Source organism: Mercenaria mercenaria, chromosome 15 (genome assembly GCF_021730395.1).
Source record: "Mercenaria mercenaria strain notata chromosome 15, MADL_Memer_1, whole genome shotgun sequence".
Taxonomy (NCBI): domain Eukaryota; kingdom Metazoa; phylum Mollusca; class Bivalvia; order Venerida; family Veneridae; genus Mercenaria; species Mercenaria mercenaria.
In genome coordinates, this window is record NC_069375.1 from 6,235,001 (window position 1) to 6,256,180 (window position 21,180).

General features: G+C 33.4%; 1 protein-coding gene across 2 annotated transcripts; it reads right to left on the reverse strand.

Annotated features, from left to right (window-relative positions):
* Nucleotides 1–827: 827 nt before the first annotated feature.
* Nucleotides 828–19,998, reverse strand: LOC123558989 (mucin-2-like). Of its 2 annotated transcripts, XM_053524445.1 has the most exons (14): nucleotides 19,937–19,998; nucleotides 17,158–17,196; nucleotides 15,407–15,492; nucleotides 14,501–14,575; nucleotides 13,331–13,472; nucleotides 12,865–12,962; nucleotides 10,531–10,605; nucleotides 9,704–9,821; nucleotides 9,126–9,155; nucleotides 8,554–8,598; nucleotides 7,293–7,337; nucleotides 6,757–6,801; nucleotides 4,530–4,577; nucleotides 828–4,236 (listed from the first exon to the last, which is right to left on the reverse strand). In XM_053524445.1, exons 1-14 carry the CDS (start codon nucleotides 19,956–19,958, stop codon nucleotides 899–901), a joined length of 4,206 nt encoding a protein of 1,401 aa, XP_053380420.1. In that variant the 5' UTR covers nucleotides 19,959–19,998; the 3' UTR covers nucleotides 828–898. The 2 variants fall into 2 exon arrangements, with proteins under 2 accessions (XP_053380420.1, XP_053380421.1); XM_053524446.1 differs by lacking the exon at nucleotides 6,757–6,801.
* Nucleotides 19,999–21,180: the final 1,182 nt, after the last annotated feature.

The window sequence follows — 21,180 nt, forward strand, 5'->3', positions numbered from 1 at the left end:
TCATCAAAATCACCTTGATCGCTTGGTGTAAATGATTCTATAAACAGGTTCTTCCCTTGAGCTTTGAAGAACATAAATACAAGACCAGACATTCGTTATTGTTTACTATTTGTTTACTATTTGTTGAATACGGCGGTGCAATTATGGTGGTTGCTTTCTGCCATTTCGTTTGTTTGGTGATAGGGTGATGTTTACTTCCACTCTCTTTGTTGAGATGCATCTGCTTTTTATATATTAGGGAACATTTCGTAACAAATCGGAAAAAAAATGAATACGTTACCAAGTGCAAATGGTTTGGAGAGAATGACAAAAAAATAATGACATACAGAAATATCAGGCAGCAAGAATTAGCCTTATCGTCCATTTTTGCCTTGGCATAGATAATCATAACCTTCAAATGATAGAGTTCCTAGTTTTGAACTGGGTTATACCGTCTTAAGAGGAAGGCTTGACACGGTGTCTGCTTTTAATTTTGTCTTTTGGCATTTTGTGGGATAAGCGAGCTCCGTAATCTCAGATCCCTTTACTTAAAATTTGTTTAGTTCTGCCCATAAAGGGACCATATGCAAGTGTATCATTGGAAGTTCCATGTGCACTACCACATGGACATGTGTCTAAATTGTTTTTGATTCTAGTAACATGTTTAAACATTTGGTTTACTTTAAGCCGGGACGGTGGCATTCATTTCTACCACGTCCATGAAAGGCTTAATCAGACCGGGCCTGTTTTTATTTTTGTCGTGTTAATTAAGCGACAGTCAGCAGTAATTATACCGCATTGAATGTATGTACGAGTATAAATTGCAACCAGGAAAAACAACAGACATGTTTTGATTCATGCTAGTATATACTTATCAAATTCTTCAAACGTAAAGTTTTAGAATATTCAATGCTTATTCTCAAATGATCGGCGGTAATGATTTCGGTGGAGGGTCTGGTGAAGCTGCAAGTGTTGTAGTGGGTGTTGTTATTGTCGTTGTCGGTCGTGTTGTTGTTATTTTGGTTGTAAGCAGAACTGTTGTTAATTTCGTTGTAGGTTGTGTTGTAGTTGTTTTCACCATAGATTGCATAGTTGCTATTCTTGTAGTCTGTCGTGTTGTTGTTATTTTCGTTGTAGGCTGTGTTGTTGATGTTGTTGTCACTGTAGGTTTAGTTGTTGTTGTTGTTTTCCCTGTAGGTTGTGTTGTTGCATTCGATGTAGGTTGTGTTGCTGTTATTTTTGTTGTAGGTTGCGATGTTGTAATTTTCGTTGTTGGTTCTGTTGTTGTTTTCTCTGTAGGTTCTGTTGTTGATATTTTCACTGTAGGCTCTGTTGTTGTTAATTTCACAGTCGGTTGTGTTGTTTTCGCATTTAATGTTGGTTGTCTTGTTGTTGTTTTCGTTGTAGGCTGCGTTGTTGTAACTTTCGTTGTAGGAGTTGTTGTTGTTTTCACTGTATGTTCTGCTAATGTTGTTTTCACTATAGGCTTTGTTGTTGTTGTTATTTTCGTTGTTGATTGTATTGTTTTCGTTGTAGACTGCGTGGTTGTAGTATTCGTTTGAGGTGTTGTTATCACTGTAGGTTTTGTTGTTGATGTATCCACTGTAGGTAGTGTCGTTGTTAGTTTCGCAGAAGGTTGTGTTTTCGTTGTAGGCTGCGTTGTTGTTGTTTTCAGTGTATGTTTTGTTGTTGTGGTTTTCTCTGTAGGCTTTGTTGTTGTTATGTTTGCTATAGACTGTGTTGTTGCTGCATCTGTTGTTGGTTGTGTTGTTGTTTTCAATGCAGGTTTTGTTGCTGATGTGTTCACTGCAGATTGTGTTGTTGATTTTATCGCAGTAGGTTGTGTTGTTGTTGCATTTGCTGTCGGTTGTGTTGTTGATTTTTTCGTTGTAGGTTGTGTTGTTGTTATTTTCGTTCTAGGTTGTGTTGTTGTTTTCACATCGGAATTTGTTGTTGATATTTTTAATGGTGATTGTGTTGCTATTATCGCTGTAGGTTGTGTTGTAGCTGAATTCATTTTTGGTTGTGTTGCTGTTGCATTTGTTGAAGGTTGTGTGGTTATTACAGTCACTGTCGGTTCTATTGCTGTTATTTTCGTTGTAGGCTGCGTTGTTGTTATTTTCGTTGTAGGCTGCGTTGTTGTTATTTTTGTTGTAGGCTGTGTTGTTGTTTTCACATTGGATTTTGTTGTTGATATTTTCAATGGAGATTGTGTTGTTATTTTCGCTGTAGGTTGTGTTGCAGCTGAATTCATTTTTGGTTGTGTTGTTGCTGCATTTGTTGAAGGTTGTGTTGTTATTACAGTCACTCTCTGTTCTGTTGCTGTTATTTTCGTTGTAGGCTGCGTTGTTGTTATTTTCGTTGTCGGTTGTGTTGTTGTTGTTTCCATTGTAGATTTTGTTGTAATGGCTTTCACTGTAGGTTTCGTTGTAGTTGTTTTCACTGTAAATTGTGAAGTAGTTATTCTCGTTGTCTGTTTTGTTGCTGTTACTTTCGTTGTACGCTGCGTTGTTATTATTTCCGTTTTAGGTTCTGTTGTTGTTTTCACTATAGGTTTTGTCGTTGTTATTTCCATTATAGGTTGTGTTGTTGATATTTCCACTGTAGGTTTTGTTGACCTTGTTTTCATTGTAGGTTGTGTTGTTATTTCCGTTTGAGGTTCTGTTGTTGATGTTTTCACTGTAGGCTTTGTTGTTGCTGTTTTCACTGTAGGTTGTGTTGTTGTTATTTCCATTATAGGTTGTGTTGTTGATGTTTTCACTGTAGGTTTAGTTGTCGTTGTTTCCATTATAGGTTGTGTTGTTGATGTTTTCACTATAGGTTTTGTTGTCGTTGTTTTCACTGTAGGCTTTGTTGTTGCTGTTTTCACTATAGGCTGTGTTGTTGTTATTTCCATTATAGGTTGTGTTGTTGATGTTTCCACTGTAGGTTTTGTTGACTTTGTTTTCACTGTAATTTGTGTTGCTATTTCCGTTTGAGGTTCTGTTGTTGTTGTTTTCATTGTAGGCTTTGTTGTTGCTGTTTCCACTGTAGGTTGTGTTGTTGTTATTTCCATTATAGGTTGTGTTGTTGATGTTTTCACTGTAGGTTTTGTTGTCGTTGTTTTCACTGTAGGTTGTGTTGTTGTTATTTCCGTTGTAGGTTCTGATGTTGTTGTTTTCACTGTAGGCTTTGTTGTTGCTGTTTTCACTGTAGTTTGTGTTGTTGTTATTTCCATTATAGGTTGTGTTGTTGATGTTTTCACTGTAGGTTTAGTTGTCGTTGTTTCCATTATAGGTTGTGTTGTAGATGTTTTCACTATAGGTTTTGTTGTCGTTGTTTTCACTGTAGGCTTTGTTGTTGCTGTTTTCACTGTGGGCTGTGTTGTTGTTGTTTCCGTTGTATGTTCTGTTGATGTTGTTTCCACTGTAAGCTTTGTTGTTGCTGTTTTAACTGTAGCTTGTGTTGTTGTTATTTCCGTTGTAGGTTTTGTTGTCGTTGTTTTCACTCTAGGTTGTGTTGTTGTTATTTCCATTACAGGTTGTGTTGTTGATGTTTTCACTGTAGGTGTTGTTGTCGTTGTTTTCTCTGTAGGTTGTGTTGTTGTTATTTTCGCTGTAGGTTGTGTTGTTGATGCATTCGTTGTAGTTTGTGCTGTTGTTGCTGTTTTCACTGTAGATTGTGTTGTTTTTAAATCCGTTGTAGGTTGTGTTATTGTTGTTTTCACTGTAGGTTGTGTTGTTGTTATTTCCATTATCGGTTGTGTTGTTGTTATTTTCGCTGTAGGTTGTGTTGTTGATGCATTCATTGTAGTTTGTGTTATTGTTGTTGCATCTGTTGTTTGTTGTGTTGTTATTACATTTGTTGCCGGTTGTGTTAATGTTATTTTCGTTGTAGGCTTCGTTGTTGTAATTTTCGTTGTAGATTGTGTTGTTGTTTTCACTGTAGGTTTTGTTGTTGTTGTTTTCACTATAGGCTTTGTTGTTGGTGTTTTCTCTGTAGTTTGTGTTGTTGCTGCATTCATTGTTAGTTTTGCTGTTGTTATATTCGTTGTCGGTTTTGTTGTCGTTGTTTTCGTTGCAGGCAGCGTTGTTGTTATTTTCGTTGCAGGCTGCGTTGTTGTTGTTTTCACTGTAGGTTGTGTAGTTATTTTTGCTGCAGGTTGTGTTGTTGATGCATTCGTTGTAGTTTGTGTTGTTGTTGCATTTGTTGTCGGTTGTGTTGTTATTACTTTCGTTGTTGGTTGCTTTGTTTGTGGTTTCGTTGGAAGGCCAACGGCTAAAAAAGCATGACTTTACAATATATACATGTAGATCACTTTTCAGTACTATATATTCATTCTTGAAAATTCAAAATTTGGTACGAAGTCTTAAGTAAACTAAAAGATAAAATCATCTTGATCACTACGATTTATTAGTGTTATCCTTATTGTAAATATTTATGTTTAATCACCTTATAATCTAGACAGAAAACATTATTATTTGTCTTTTGCAATGTTAACTTTACGCCCATCATTCATACTAATATACAGAAGGCTGATACGAAAGTAAATACAGAAAAAGCAAGCTCACTTGTTTTAGCAGTGTTTACCGATGGTTTAGTGGGTGGCAGAGGTGGTGCTGTAAAACATGATAGAGCTAGATTATCTATAGTAAGTAGATATTTTTGCATCTTATGAACAATATTGCATTTTTCATTTTTGCAACAATACACCAATTGTTAAGAGGAATTTAGCATTTTATCTTGGTCTAAAGATAGCATATAAGTCTCGATTAATGATAACTTGATATGTTTCATTGTTTTACATCCATCAGAGAATATAATCTACAATAGCCATACTCAACGTCTATAAATAGAATTCGATTTAAGTGAATCTTTTTACTTAAGTCTAGTTATTTTACGTTAAAATGAACATTTTGAATGAAAATACAAACCGAGTTTTTTTTAAACAAAGATTATATGTAAGTTAAACAGACGGCAATGTACTGCGAAATTTCCTGTATATTCCACTGGCACCAGATCAGAAAGAAAATGCCTCCGTACGTGTTATACCCTACCCCTGGGTATTCTATAAGAACCATGGTCATGAACGGGAAAATATACTAACCCATTTCAATCGCGTATTTCATACCTAAAACACGCAGTTCAGTAAATGTGTACTATTGATATTAAACAAGCGATAATTTATCTTCCATCGTGCACCAGTCACATTGTCTCAATATTCCATATTGCAGAGATGCTCCATATACTTTATGCTTTAGTCAACGTTACAGAAAAAACTTGCGTGAACTCCCCTAATGAACATCCGGTCTAGAGGTCACGGCAGTGTGCACATGTTAAGCGAAATGTAAACAAACAAAAACAGAATGCAATATATTTACAGTTTTACGATAAGACTCGAAATGATGAATGAAATTCATCTTGTATATGATTTTGAATTTGAAATCATACATTGGTATATATCTATTCTGTTTATTTAATTCATTTTGCACATTTATGCTGCATATAAACATTTTAGCGTTCACGTGTAGTAAAATGACGACTGACATACATTTTCACATCAGCCAATCAGAGTATGTCTGTAATCTAGACCGGAACTTCACCAGGGAAGTTCAAGCAAGTTTTTTGTGTACCTTTGAAAAACTGTAAACTACACGTTGTTTTTCTATGATAAGAAGTATTGAAGAAATATAACCGGTACACAACGGAAGATAAATTACCGCTTGTTTAATATCAATAGTACACATTTACTGAACTGCGTGTTTTAGGTACGAAATACGCGATTGAAATGGGTTAGTATATTTTCCCGTTCACGACCATGGTTCTTATAGAATACCTAGGGGTAGGGTATAACACGTACGGAGGCATTTTCTTTCTGATCTGGTGCCAGTGGTATATTCTGCCTTTGGATGGTTATATCAGTTTGTTGTCTCATCCAGTACATATAAGTTACATTACATGTTTGAGAAAAAATATCAATTCAGGTGGGTAACATTGGTTTCAACACACTCGATTTTTTATTACTTTATTTAGGTTTAGCTCTTATTTTGACAGATGATAGATTCTGCATTTGCGACCAGTGTAGAACATGATCAGCATGCACATCCATGTTGTCTGATCATGATCTGCACTGTTCGCCATTCAGTCAGTATTTTTGTTAGCACCCCTTTTTGCAGTTTGTTGTACTTCCAAAATTGAAAGATGGACGAGTTTATTATTACAGAAATTTGGCAAAGATAAATTTTATCGTTGCATTTCAGCTCTGTTAATAGTATGTGACAACGGTCAGATGTTTTCGAATTTCGAGCGAGTGCAAAATCTTCCCCACTTTTTCTCAAGTGTAAGAGGAGGATGACCAATGAATGTTTAAAAGGAACTGAACTCACCAACTTACTAAGAGCTAATAAAAAGTACATGTATAGGGTGATGAAGTGGGCTATTTAGTTTACAAGTATAGGCAACTAAGGCAAATGATAGGCACCAACAGAATTTTTGTCTTAGAATTAGAGCTCTAATATTGAAGCTATATATACCAAAAAAGGTATATATAGTTGCAGTTTAGATACTTTTTATTACAATCGACGCTTATTTCAGAATTTCTGAGGCAAATACTTGTAACGAAACTGGGTCCATAGATACTTTTTAAATGTATAATATACTTTGTGATAAGGCTTAACGTATATGAAACTATGATAATGGAAACTATAACGAATGTTCAATTATTATATTGAGCTTAAAGATTCTAATAGAGTTAGGTCTGTTCAAAATATCAATAATAGTGTATCGATCACTCCTTACGTGAGGTCGTTGGTGTAGACATCGGTGGCCTGGTTGTTGGTCGTTCTAAAATAGGAAAGGGAAAGAAAAATTCATGACTCATCTATATTAGTTTTATCAAACATTGTTCAGCGTATGTATTCACAGACATTAGTACCATAGACAAATTCAATGTTTGTACATGTGATGAGCATATTATGACAAGACTTGTCTCAGTATTCTAAAACAAATTATGGAGGTACCCACCTGTTTAAACTTGCTCTTCTATTTAGAGTGGTTATTGCATATCTTTATTACGTGTGGTAGATCTTATGTGAGGTTGGCATACCATACACCGTTTTTAACCTGATTTTACCCTGCTCTTAAATCTTGTTTGCTAAATATTTCTTTGATATCTTTTTCTATTCTTTTCTCAAGAACATTTTATAAAAGAGTATACCGGGTAGCCTAATTTCAACCAAGTACGATTCCTGGTGCTATGTTAATTGTGTGCTACCTGATGTTATACTTTTACGTTTTTCTTTATTAATTGAAAATAACAAAGTTTTTCTCCTAACCTGTTGTTGTCACTGTAGTTGTGACTAAGGTTGTTGTTGTTTGTGCTGAAATAAAATAATAATTTAAATGAGGTAATAAATATACGTCGCTTATATTACAGAGAGTTAAAGAACTTACGATGCAAATTATATATATATATATTATTTCGAGATATGTATTGAGTAAGATTCAGGAGTTCTGTAGTGGAAATACCACGCGACGTTTTAAGGCGCGCAATATTATTCTGCGAAAGATCGAGTGCATATTACATACACATATACACTGATAACTACTATATAAATGAAATGAATTTGTTTTTAAGCCTCAGTTAAGGTAGTTCTGCACTTTCAAATCGAATTTTTTCTACAATTAAGAATTTGATTAAACGCTTAATTTTCAACACTTCAGAATATACGTAGAAAAATTCAGCAAATAAACATGATAGGGTCGTGTGCTTTACATTTTGCCTGACTGATTTGAATAAATGAGGACCTCATGCAAGTTTTCATAACAGGAATCTATGGGAAAATCATCGTAGAATTTTTGCTACATTTAATGAAACTTCTTACAGCTATTAATAAACATAACAATTATGACTTATGATATTGTATAACAAAATGTATAGGTCTGTGTGCTTATTTTTGAGATACTTGACAATGATTTAAATGAACCACACTTTTCACGCTTATTTTGAGACATTATTTTGTATTATTTAACATGTCCGATGTTTTGACATCATATTTTAACTTGAGAAAGACAGTAATAGTGCCATTGTAATAAATCGACACATAGGTTGCTATCAATTCCGTACACCGAATCAAGGCTTTATTCTACGTTTTACGGATAAATGACGTTACAACATCACTTCCGATATATCAAACATGCAGAACTACCTTAAATTGAAAATAGCGTCATTAAAGAACTTTACAACTCGACGACATACAAAAAACTGACGTCACAAATAACGTCTCACACCGGGTATGTAATTTGAACGTCAGCATTGAAATGTATTGACGTATCAGATTCCGTTGAAACTTTACGATGTTTGTTAGTGCGTATGTTACAATAACCAACAAGGGCGATTCAATATCGTCCAAAGATAATGACAACTATATAACTATTATCAAGTGTTCTAAATTTAAAATTTGCAATGTAGCTTTGAAATACACGAGACATATATTGCTAAATTCCAGTTGTTTCTTTATCATTTACCAAAGAAAAATCTTAAAATATATTGTCTTTGATCTCAGTTAAAAGTAATATCACCAGCATCGTTCGAACCTTTTGTTGGGGTGGTCGTAGATGCAGTTGTTGTTGTAGGGCGTGCTGAAATTCACATATAGTTACATGTATTAATAAATTAAGCGAACGCACTTTGACTCGTCAACTGGTTGTTTGTTATAGAATATCCCGTTGAGTTAAAAATAACTATTTATGCAAACTAATTTTCGTTCAAACAAAATGTTAATAAATGATGAGGAGCATTTTCATAAGAAAATGAACAATTAAATTCCATTTGAAAAAGACTAAAAATACGAACTGCATTTCATGAAAAGTTGAAAGCTCCCAGATTCACCATTTTTTATCATCACTCGATTTATCATTTATTCAGTAAAGACCTTACATTTCATTTTCAAAATTATGTTTAGATGTTGCAAAATGATGTCACAAAACAGAATCTGCCTTGCAGATATCTTGAATATATATAAATATATATATACATTGATTTAATAAAATATTTAATAGTTTAATTGGCGGATATATCATTTTTTCATGATATCGGGAGTATGAATTTTCCAGCATTAGCTTATCAAACATACTCACAAATATTGCTCAGAATGAAATATATTTACCAATTCCAGTTGGACATTCAAAGTCTATATCTGAAATAAAATAGTTTGCTTACAATAATTTGAGTAAAAATATGACCTTTACATAAGAAGGGCATAACTAGGTGTTTTTGTCACTCCTATGATATAATGCCCAAGAACAACTCAAAGAGCTTTTATAAGATACATACGAGTACACATAAACTTGAATCATTCATATTTAGGTTTGATCAGTGGTGTTGTCTAAGTGACAGCAGACGCTCCTTACGTTATATTACCATTGAACTAGTTAGAAAAATAAGCTGTATTTTTCATTGGACAATTTTTTAACTTCTGTTATGGCTTGCTGTTACCTTCAAGCACCTTTTTCTTCGTCCTCTGTGTCATTACTTTTATCATTTCGTTAGATATTCTCGAACCCTTTTGGAAGGGTCTAAGAAATGATTTTTGAAATTGACAGATTGGCATAGTTGAAAACTGTATATGATTTATCAAAATAATATCAATTTTCAGAAGAGACTTTTACAGAAAATAATGTGTTATTGTAAATTTAAATGAAAAGAACAAACTTCGTGAAATGCCCTTTTGTAATATAATTTTACCTATGACGGTTTTGTTGACTTTTCTGTTGTATGGACTGGTGTTACAAAGAGTTGTGTCACAACATTTCACGTTTTCATCTTTCTGGTCAGCTGTCAGACTGAGGAACATGTCGCATTGCTGGAGGGAATAATTAGAATTAGCAATATTTATTCTGATTACTAGTTTATTCATTATTATCATTATCATTATTATTATTATTATTAGTAGTAGTAGTAGTAGTAGTAGTAGTAGTAGTGGTAGTAGTAGTAGTTATAGTGTTGGTAGTGGTAGTGGAAGTGGTAGTCGTCTTCGTCGTAGTCACCATCGTTGTGGTCGTCGTCGTCGTAGTTGCAGTTGTAGTAGCAGCATTATTATCAGCAACAGCAGACAATTGGGAATATGGAACAATGTATCGTCATTTGAAATTAACCGAGGACGCCGTTATCAAATTTGCATTGTGTAATTGTTCTGTCAAATGTTCTAGACTATCATTGGCAGATAAAATTTACCTTTCAAGTGCTCTCGTTTTGCCACATGAACAGTGTAAAATTGAGTTCAACTGGCGGATTTGGGTAACTTAAGTAACTACTATTGTACATTCCTCACTGAAGAGCTGAAATCTCTGAAGTTGGAATGTAATGGTCGTGCAATATCAATAGGTCAAAAACTGCTTACCTATTGCTATTATCAAGAGTGTGACTGGTTAGTAACTATATAGGTGAGAATGATCTATATTAATGTGACACTCTATCCTTTCACTGTCCTTCCCAGCAAAACAAAAGAATATTACCATCATAACAAACCTGACTTATTATAGCATTACGTAATACGATATGAAAATACTTACCGCTCTTTTAAATTTACAGCCAAGTTCATATGCACCTGGGTGGTTCGATCTAAGATGTCGGGTTACTGAACATGCCTGCGCAAAAGTGAATATTATTTAAACATTTACATTGGTAAACAATTGTTTTAAGGTCATTTTGGTTACCTCATCTGATATAACTTTCATTATAAAATATCTATACCTCAAAGACGTTTTCCCTTCCAAGTATATATACAAAATTCTGCACAATTATAATTATTAGTAACATAATTCAAAGCATATGATGCAACCAATCAAAATAATAGCAGACTAAGTTTGACTGAACCTGTCTAAGTAGGGTATTGAAATGTACAACGCCACTCACACAATTTGGACCAGTTATAATGTAATTCTATTTGAATACAAGGCAACGTGGACTGCATGGTTCCGAGGGACAAAAAATAATTACAACACTGAGTCCAGGTATGGGGCTACTTTCAACAATTTTGTAATACTTCAATCTGTAATACAAATTTTTCTTCAGTCCGGGAACAGAAAATCCTTAACTCAGTCAAGCAAAGTTTGCTATTTTTTCAATAGGTTCTAAATCTAAGCTTCCAAATAAAATTTTTATATAGAGGATAATTGTTGGTTTCGGTGTAATATCACGTTATAATTTCATCAAGTGGGCACCAAAAGTGGTATTTTCACGAGTGGCGCAGCCACGAGTGAAAATAACAACTTTTGGTGTTCACGAGTGAAATTACCGTGATATTACATCGATACCAACAATTTTTCTGTTTATTTTATGTCTAAAACTCTACTTTTGTTGTGTTTATTTCAATAAAGTGTCGAAATTTGCGGGAAATTTTATCAGGAAGCATCGCAAAGATGACGTCATTTTAACGACGTCATCGTCATATTGTTTTCGGCTTTCAGTACGCTCGGTAAACTATTTGACGTTAATCCGGGTATCAGATTTGATAATTTTCACTGAGTGGCCAGTGAGTTTATCAGGATATAATTCACCGTTATATTTAGATAAACCACTGAAAAACATAAAATAAATAACTACTTCTCAATGCAGTCAGGTGTTTAAATGTGTACATCACTTTGTTTACAAATTTAAGATCACAGCAGAAGTGCCAATATGATTAAAATAAAGCAAATTAAATCATTGATACTAGTAAGCATGTTAGTCATAAAATTTAAACCAACAATACGTCTTCAAATAAATTAACCTCCATAGAAAGTTTTGAACAGGGATACTACTGCGATAACTTCCTTTTTTCTAAACGAAACATATAATTTTGAGATGCATTTTCTTAGTTAGATCATTTCCAAACTTAATGTGGTAGTTTCGATTCAATATCTGATGAAAAATTATTTTTGAAATATTTGCACGTAGCATAAAAAAGAAAATTCGACCGAGTCCGCGTTATGCAAGAGCAGCAGAAAAAGGGTAATTTAATCCTAAAGTATAATTATATAAGCGCCTCGTCTGAAAATTTATCGATTCACTATTAATCAATGCGAACGTATCAATCTCTCAACTGGTGATATGAAAAAAATAATATCACATGCGCAGAAAAACAAAATAATGCTGTTAGGCATGTGATTTGAAATTATCGGGTTTCAACATTGCGTCAATCAGTAGCATTCGAAAAACGGCGAGAATTTTCTTCTTTTTTTCTACATGAAACATATAAGTGTGAGCACTCATTTTGTTAGTTAGATCATTTCATAACTTATTGTTTCGATTCAATATTTAATAAAAAATTGTTTTCGAAATATTTTGCACGTAGCATAAAAATTATCAATGCGAAAGTATCGATCTCTCAACGGGTGACATGAAAAGATAATATCACATGCACAAAACAAAATAATAAAATAAATAAAAAAAATAACGCTGTTGCGCATTTGATATGAAATTATAGATCATATTACCTGCGCAGAAATTGAAAATAACGATTCTGCGCATGTGATATAAAATCACTGGGGGATATGATAAATTATTCAAGTTAAACTAATGGGAAATTTGCATTGGACATTTATGTGAGGTATGATAATTTAAATTTTCACCTATATATATATTTTTGTATTCAAAGAGAATGTGTCTGATTCGTTTTACACTCCTTTACAACACTTTTTTATAGTTGACTGAAATTTGGAAGGGCTGTTTACCGATGTTATAGGAGCTTGTGGCCAAACCCATTCACTTATTTTCCTGGCTGCACTTACTGGTATATGTAATTGTAAATGTTATTAATAATAAGCAATAAAATATTATTAAACTTAGTTGACAGATGTGACGTCATGTTGCATGCACCTCGGTTGTTTGCCTCTGTTTTGTGTAATACATTAAACAGAACTTACATATAAGTTCAGATCGCAATCAACTGTGTTAATACAAGGTGGTCCGCCTTCGTATACTTCATCACAACTAAAGCATTTAGTGTTGTTATTTTGAGGATCTGGAAAATTACAGTAATTCTTGATTTTGTCATGCAAGGAAACTGGAACGGTACTACCATTACCTGATCATTACTACTCAAGTAATTTTCTTTTCAAAACAAGAATGTTTCATGGTTTCCGTAATAATCATTTTAACTTCATCATAGGTTTCAAAATTCTGCAGCTTGAATAACATTATACAATTAGTTGTAAAGACAAACGAACATATTTTCACACTTAATAGCTCAGTTTGTCTTTATCACACTTATTTATTTCACAACTTAAGCAAATTAGAAAGAAGTAACTGCATAAAACAAGAGAATAGATCAAAAAGATATTGTAAAAAAGAAAACATAATTCATTTCATTAAATATGTATGACTAAATACGCTTATATCCACATCCTTCTGTATTGCAGCTATCTTCATAACAACACTCTGAGCATAATGTTAGATCTTCTTCAGTCGCCCTCTTTCGACTAGAATTACCACCGCCATTCGCTAGCTTGTTGCAGAATTCCAATTTGCAATACTGAAATCAAGTAGGTACTTAATACATTGAACTTATTGACAATAGATATCATGGTTGTCAGCAAAATGAAAGTACTAAACATAGGAATGTTGAACATATCCTTGCTATTGGGTTTCTTTGTGAGAAAGAGTATATGTTGGGACAGGGGTGGAGGGAGGCTGCGTTCTCTATGAACGTAACCGTTCATATGGTATCTTTGTCCTAGTAGAAAAGTCTGTATCAAACTAAACCAGAGAGCATGCTCATCATCAAACATATTTCATAAAATTATTTCGTAGATCAGCGTCCTTTTAACAAGTGAGGTTCGCGTAACCGATATAAAATTATGTAGAGCATCACCATGAATGCATCACACAAGGATCAAATATTGTAACTGCAATATTGTATTCATGCAAACAGACAAAAGGTTAGGTTTTTCTATGAATTATCTACGATTTATATAAAATTATATGTACAATTTTAGCTTGTTACATAAAAATAAATGATAATAACATGTTTGACATCAGATTATTTTTTAGAAAGTACATTAGAATAGTACACATGTAACAGAAAATAGGAACAACATCTGCCTCCCTAAAATGAAACTCTATTGTAGTGTATTTGTAGCAGTGAAATCCGTTATTGCCTGCATGGAGCTACATAGAAAGAGGTAACAATGATACAACATAAAAATGAACAGTCAGTAGCCATCCAAATATGAAAGATTCAAGATCCTTTTGAAATGTGTGTAGTGATGAAAAATGAGAATTATATTTGTAATATTCATACGCTCGTACATGTGTCGAAACTATGTTGTGAGTTGGATGTGGACAATGGACGACATGAGTTCAAGTACTGGTGACAGATTTAAACATGTACACCATTAAACGCATATTCCATTTCACACTGCGTTAAAATTGGTATGATTTTTTTTTCATTTCGCTCAACAGTTTCTACCTAGACATCGTATGGTGTAAGTGAAATGCCCTTTAATCATAATAACTTTATAAAGTAAATATTTGAAAGGCTATGTAAACTAAACACATTACCTCCATCTTTTTACACCCAGTATTGTAAAGCGGTTGATTAGTTGAAAATGACAAAACTTTGTTAATGTAGCATACCTGTAAATATATAGAGCATACAAGAAGATATGTTCTATGCCAATCAGTTATTTGAACAAACTACATCTATTTTACGAGAGTATGTTACAAGATCTGACCAACCGCACAACTATTTGTATATATCTAATTTGCTTCTGCAGTCGCAGTGACAAAGAATCCCCAAATCAATCTCACATGCCTGATGTCGCGAGAATACGGATCATTCAGGCATCACGCCGTTCGATCGGCTACAGCTGTATGTACACGTCACGTTGTCATACGAGACACGTGCATTTTAACGGAAGTTGGATAATCTTAAAGAAAAACGAATTTGTTAATATAAGATACTATTTTCTGAATGTACTACACGTTTGTGTTGAAATTACGCATTGAGGCAGAAGGCTTCACACACTTCAAACGCGACAATATAGTAGACACACTGTATATCCGGGGAGAGGTTGGGAGGGGAAGGGAATATGATAACAAATTCTACATGTTAAAGTATCCATTGGTGCTTTAAGATAAGATATAGATGTAATATGTATACACTAGAGGTGTACTGGTCAGGAACCCAGGCAATCCTTGCGTGTATCAGTGCTATACACTGGGCACGTTAAAGAACCAGGCTGTCTATTCGCAACGAGCTAGGCTAAGTAAGCCGGACAAGCCTGTATCTGATTTCTGATCTCTCTGTCGTGGGGGCTTTGTCTCGCTCTGTGTCTGTACTAGTAGAGGATGAATTATGTAAAGCGCCTTTGAACGTGAAATTGATCATGAAAAGGGCGCTATATAAATCTGGTAAAATAATAATAATAATAATAATAATAATAATATGTATAATATGATATTTACCTCGTCTTCCTTGCATATAAGGACATCCTCACAGGTACTTAGGTCCGCAATGTTTTGGCAATTAAGACAAGTGATGCATTCGGCAACTAAAACAACAAAAATGCTTTGATGTATGCTGTACGTTTTCCAAACATTGTGTAAAATAAATCGGGTTTGTTTAATAATTCTAACGATGCATATCATCTAGCGACCTTTTTTTATATATATAGCGGGAGGAAAAAAAGATGCTTTTTTTTTTGGTAATACATAGTTTAATTCAGGAAAATTTTAAGTAATCTCAACCGGTTTGACCATCAATATGGATCTTCAGGAGGATGTTTTTTCCAGCTATATTATCCGTATTGTTCAACAACAATATCATTTGGATATGAATCAATTTGGCTAAGACTTTCACTAAAATGCTAAAGTGGGAACACCAATAACCTAATAATTTTACAGATCTATATCTCATATATCTCTAGTTAAAGGATCTAATTTAAAACTAAAGATTTATCGGAATATAAACGTTCATTTTTGGTTGAACATTTTCATAGTAAAGTTTCTTGGGATCTTTAATATCCTAAAAACTGATTGCTTCGGCTTTTGGACCTTTTACCACATTAAAGTGTAGAAATGCGTTATGTCCTAAAATAACCAGAGTTTCGAACTCTGTTAATCGGATCATTAAACACCTATTTTAACAAGCAAATTCGATTAATTGGAATCCCCCGCCGAAAGGGTCAGAGTTGAGGAAATGCAAAAAATTATATCCAGCAAAAAGATAAGAATGTTACCAAGAAGCAAATAATTTCATTAGTCAAAATCAAATTGAAAGAAAATGAATGGTTTGTTTGGGTGGGGGTGGGGTGGGGATACAACAGTTTACATGTTGATTATAAATATTGATAGAAAATGAAAAATGAAAAAAAAAAAAAAATAAAAAAAAATGGTGGGGGGGGGGGAGACCAAGGTAAGGTGGTGACCAGGTGTAGGTACACAACATCACATGTTTATAATAAATGTTCATAGAAAAGAATGAAAGAAGTTTAATAAAATTCTTCCAATTGGTTGGTTTGTTATGTACAGATCTGTGGATTTTTAAACAATTAAAGGGCAATAACTATATGGAAAATTGACCAATCAAAAAAAAACTTGACGGGCATCAGCACAGTATCTTGGTTCATGTCTATTTCAAATTTGATGAAATTCTACCTGTTCGTTACTGAGAAATGGCTGCAGACGGACATATTTTACTAAATCAAGGGCAATAACTCTGAAGAAAATTGACCAATCAAAAAAAAAAAAACTTGACGGGCATCATCGCAGTATGTTGGTTCATGTTTATTTCAAGTTTCATGAAATTCTACCAAGTAGTTACTGAGAAATGGCTGCGGACGGACGGACTGACGGACGGACAACGCCATTTCAATACCCCTCTCCCGATTTCATCGGCGGGGGATAATAACTTATGATAGAATGTTCAAAAAAGAGTCAAACAGATTCTTATATAAACAAAATCCCCACAATATGGCATATCCCTTCCCAATGATAGCAAATTCTCATTCTGTTATAAGAGTTGATAAAATTATGAACCGATGAGAAACAATGTGAGAATTATAATGAGCGCTTTAGAACCAAACATCATATTGTATACATATGAAAGTAGTTTTGAAAAATAACAGTGCACATTTCTCAAACTGATATTATATACTTTTCTTAGATTATAATTCAATGTTCAGTTACTACTTTAAAAAACACACACTTTATACTACCTTTCGTGGAGAATAAAATAAATCCAAGTATGACATATCCTGAAATAGAAAAATGAAATTTGTAACAGTTACAAATTGACCGTTCTCAACCTGCCATATTATGACTGCATTTTCTTTTGTTCGCATTTCAGACAATTAGCCCGAAAATCTAACTAGAACTTCAGTATGACAATAAAGTTTAGTGCGTTAAGTTAGTGCTCTTCCATGTTTACCAATCAAATAAATGGAAGTGTTCAGATCTTCCAGGCTCGTAGCTGCCTTTATGTAGGTATGCATTGCGAAGTGAAAATAGTGCAAGCGGAAAAAATTACATAGGCTTATCTAAATAATTGTTTCTATTTGGTTACAACAACGAGTCTGTCTAATGCAACTAAGATTGCTTCGAACGCTGTCTTTGTTTACTTCATATTTTTTATTGAAGTATTCACACATTTTAAGTAAAAAAATTCTAAATTATTTAAGAAGACAATAGTTATGAAAGTGATCGTAACTATATAATATCCATAATTCTAATAATTTGTTAAGGCATTTTATACCAATAAACTGGTTGTCCAGAGAAATAAAATACTAAAATGTCTAATATCAACACTGACCTGGAAATTGTTATATTGTTTATTCAAACAGTATTCTGTTTTTCAATAGGAAAAATTTTGTAGTATGTTTCTTTACGGCACTAACTTTATTGGTGTCTGATAGAAAAGTCTATGAGTGTATTAATAACAAGAAATATCTTTAGAAATGATGGTCGGCGATCTTTCATCTAACATTTTTCAAATTGCAAAACTAAACACCGCACTTTAACAATTTAAATGGTTCTCTTTTAATTTTTCGCAAAGGTTTCGTAGGGTTGCATTTTTGTTTCGTTTATCCTTAGACGAATAATTACAGCAGTAGTTTGATGAAGATTCATGAAGCGGTTCATGAGAAGAGGTCATTAAACGTGTTTATATTTTTAGCTAAATTCGTCCCTATCCCCATTTGTAACAAAATAGCAGGAGACCTTACGATATTGTTACACATCGAGTTTGATAAAAATCCATTACATTTTAGTGGTTAATGCGAACAAAGGCATATCTACTTTTAGCTATAGTGGTCCCTAATAGGGCCCAAGTTCCTATATAAATAAATTTGGAAGAGGACCTTATAATGATGCTCCAGACCAAGTATGACAAAGATCCACCAAGCTGTTCATGAGACGCTGTATAAAGGCATTTCTAGTTTTAACTCTAGCAGCCCCTAAAAGGGGTCAAATGTCCCAGCTGAACAAAGTTGGCTGCGGGCCTAATAAAGATGCTACAAATCAAGTTTGATTAGAATACATGAGAAAAATTCAATTAAAGGATATTTTTATTTATTATTTTTATTTATTTCTAAAATAGGCCAACTGATCCCGCTTTAACAAATAGCATATTCGCTATTCATGAATCTTTGGACAATGACGTCACACCTATAAAAAAGTGAAGGTCAAGCAAAACATACAATTGTAATTATTTCAATATTTCTGTTTCATAAGCAAAGTTTGACCGTAGTCATATCACATAAAAACTGTATGCAGCGTACCTTCATTTCAGTGTAATGAGATTCAGTCATTATATAGCATATATATAATAAAACAGATTTCAACTGAGTTCAATATTTGCATACCATACTAAAGAAAAATATTCATATATAATAAATCAGTTAAATAATTTATAACAAATATATCAAAGCAAACAAGTACTCATTTTAATATGCAATCTGAATAAGTCACAAAAGCAAGAAACATTTTCATATACAGACGACAACTGTAACAAGGAAATCTTTTAAAAAGCACTTCTCAACATAAAAGACTCTTATCACACCCTTATTCATGTGATACGCAGACCGTAGTCAGCTCTTTCTTTAATTTGATATATGTTGGTATTTGAACAGGTTTTTATCATCTTTATTAAACTTACTTATCATTTTGAGACATATCAATATTCTTGCTAAATATACTGAGCCAAAGTTAGCTTTAAAACTGCGAACAGCGTCGTTTAGGATAAACGCTTTGTCTACATTTCACTCAGCGTAGCACAATCAACAGAGTGAAAGAAACTGACACTCTCGTACAATCAGGCAGAGTGTTGCATAAATCTTCCATTTTGATAAATTATCTATAATGCGTTATCAAGTAGTTTGATTTGCAAACTGAAGTCACGTGGCATAGGTAACGAAAACGAATTTAGACGGCGTCGCCGAAAAAGAGATCGATCAAGAGACTGATAATATTCTGTAGCTTAATATGTAAGCCACAATTAAAAGAAAATGAACAACTATTTAATTGCATTTAAGGCCTGTACGCAGGTCTGTTATATATCTCATATACGTTAAGGTCGAGTAAAACAATATGTATTTAAGTTACATTTATTCGGTCCGATCACAGGTTTTGCAAAAGATGTATGCAAAGCTGTAATATTTGCCGTACTCACTTTGACGGGAGAGGATATTACCGAGCCCCCTTACACGTGTACTATTACGAAAAGAAGAAAAAAAAACTCAGCCACGCGCCTGTCGTCTAGTGGTCTATATTTGTCCTTGATCTTATTGATAAAGTTATACCAAAACATGACCTATATAATATTACATGTATATACAAAAATGTAAACTGAAAATGTTTGGTTTCTTTTGAGTGATTTTGTCTTACCTATAAGAGAATTCATTCGTAAATACATGTAAGCAAAAATGCAAAAATTACGCTAGATAATAAACAGATAAAAATTTAACAGTATAGTGGAAACAATTAAACAATTATATCTACCTAAATATAAACTCGGTTTCATCCCGATTTCGGTCTAGAAGCGTGTTGCTCTGTAGAGATAAGACTGTCCTAATATTTCACACATGAAATTACACGAATTCTTATTGGCTGCTCAATTTCATTGCTTTTTCAGCAATGTAGCAGTATCAATGAATTGTGTGCAAGTATATGACCTGGGACCGTATTCATAAAGCATCTTAAGTATACGTTTTGACTTAAGTTTAAGATATTACTTAAGTTTGTGGTGATTTCAACTTAAGTCAAAGTAAAAACTTAAGTTCTAGTAAAAAAAAAACAGCTAAAACTTAAGATACGTAAGAAATGACGTAAGTCAGAAAATAAAATAGCGTGGTGAGTACGATTAAAGTGTTGTTTTCAGATAAAAGCACTTTAAACATAATTGTGCATGTTGTATCTGTCTGAAATTAATGTTTTTTTAATGTTTTCGTCCACAATAAAAAACAAGAATTACTTATTAAGTTGTTTTATGAATAACAAATATACTTAAGTAAAATAAATTTCTAACCTAAGTAATACTTAAGTAAATAATCAATTTCTTATACTTATACTTAAGATGCTTTATGAATACGGCCCCTGATATTTAAGCTTGAGCTAAACACAATTTGATATACTGCTTTGTTAGCTTGCACATGTTCGGGAAAAGCTACACTACTTATTTAGATTTTTATATAAATTGTTAGAACAAATATTTGAAATAATTAACAATTATACCAATATTTTATTTTGTAATGCGTGAAAGTTTCATTTTATTTAATTTAAAGATCAGCGAATAAAACCCGTTTGAACAACAGAGCTTATTTTAGCCATAAACATAAAAAGTTTGAAAAGCATTAACTTCCAGGTAATGACCTTCCATGGAGCAACGTACCTTGAAGCTCGTGGTACCCATAATTAAGCGTTTTTGGTGATGAGGTTACAATTCAAAATGTACATTACGTAGATAGTTTTGAGAGGGAATGAAATAGTTGTGTTTGTGACGTGGGTGGCTTGAAATAGGGATTAAATGAATTCACTGTTCCAGTTCAACTACCGCTTGGCATTCTTTTATTGTTTGATGATAGAAAGTGACATATATCCTGTTGTGTAATCTGTAAATAGACAAATCGATACAGAATGCTTTGTTTAATGCCGTTAATATATTCAAAAAGAGCAGGAACACAAGCACGGACCCCTGCGGAATTCCAGGAGAGACTGATATGGGTTTTGTCCTCATACTGTTTAGA

Coding starts and splice junctions, on each gene's coding strand:
- LOC123558989 (XM_053524445.1), bottom strand. CDS start 19,958: ATGAAACCGAGTTTATATTTAG. Junction 13,473..14,500: donor CTGGGTGTAAAAAGATGGAG/GTAATGTGTTTA, acceptor ACTTGATTTCAG/TATTGCAAATTGGAATTCTG. Junction 12,963..13,330: donor AGAAGGATGTGGATATAAGC/GTATTTAGTCAT, acceptor GTAATTTTCCAG/ATCCTCAAAATAACAACACT.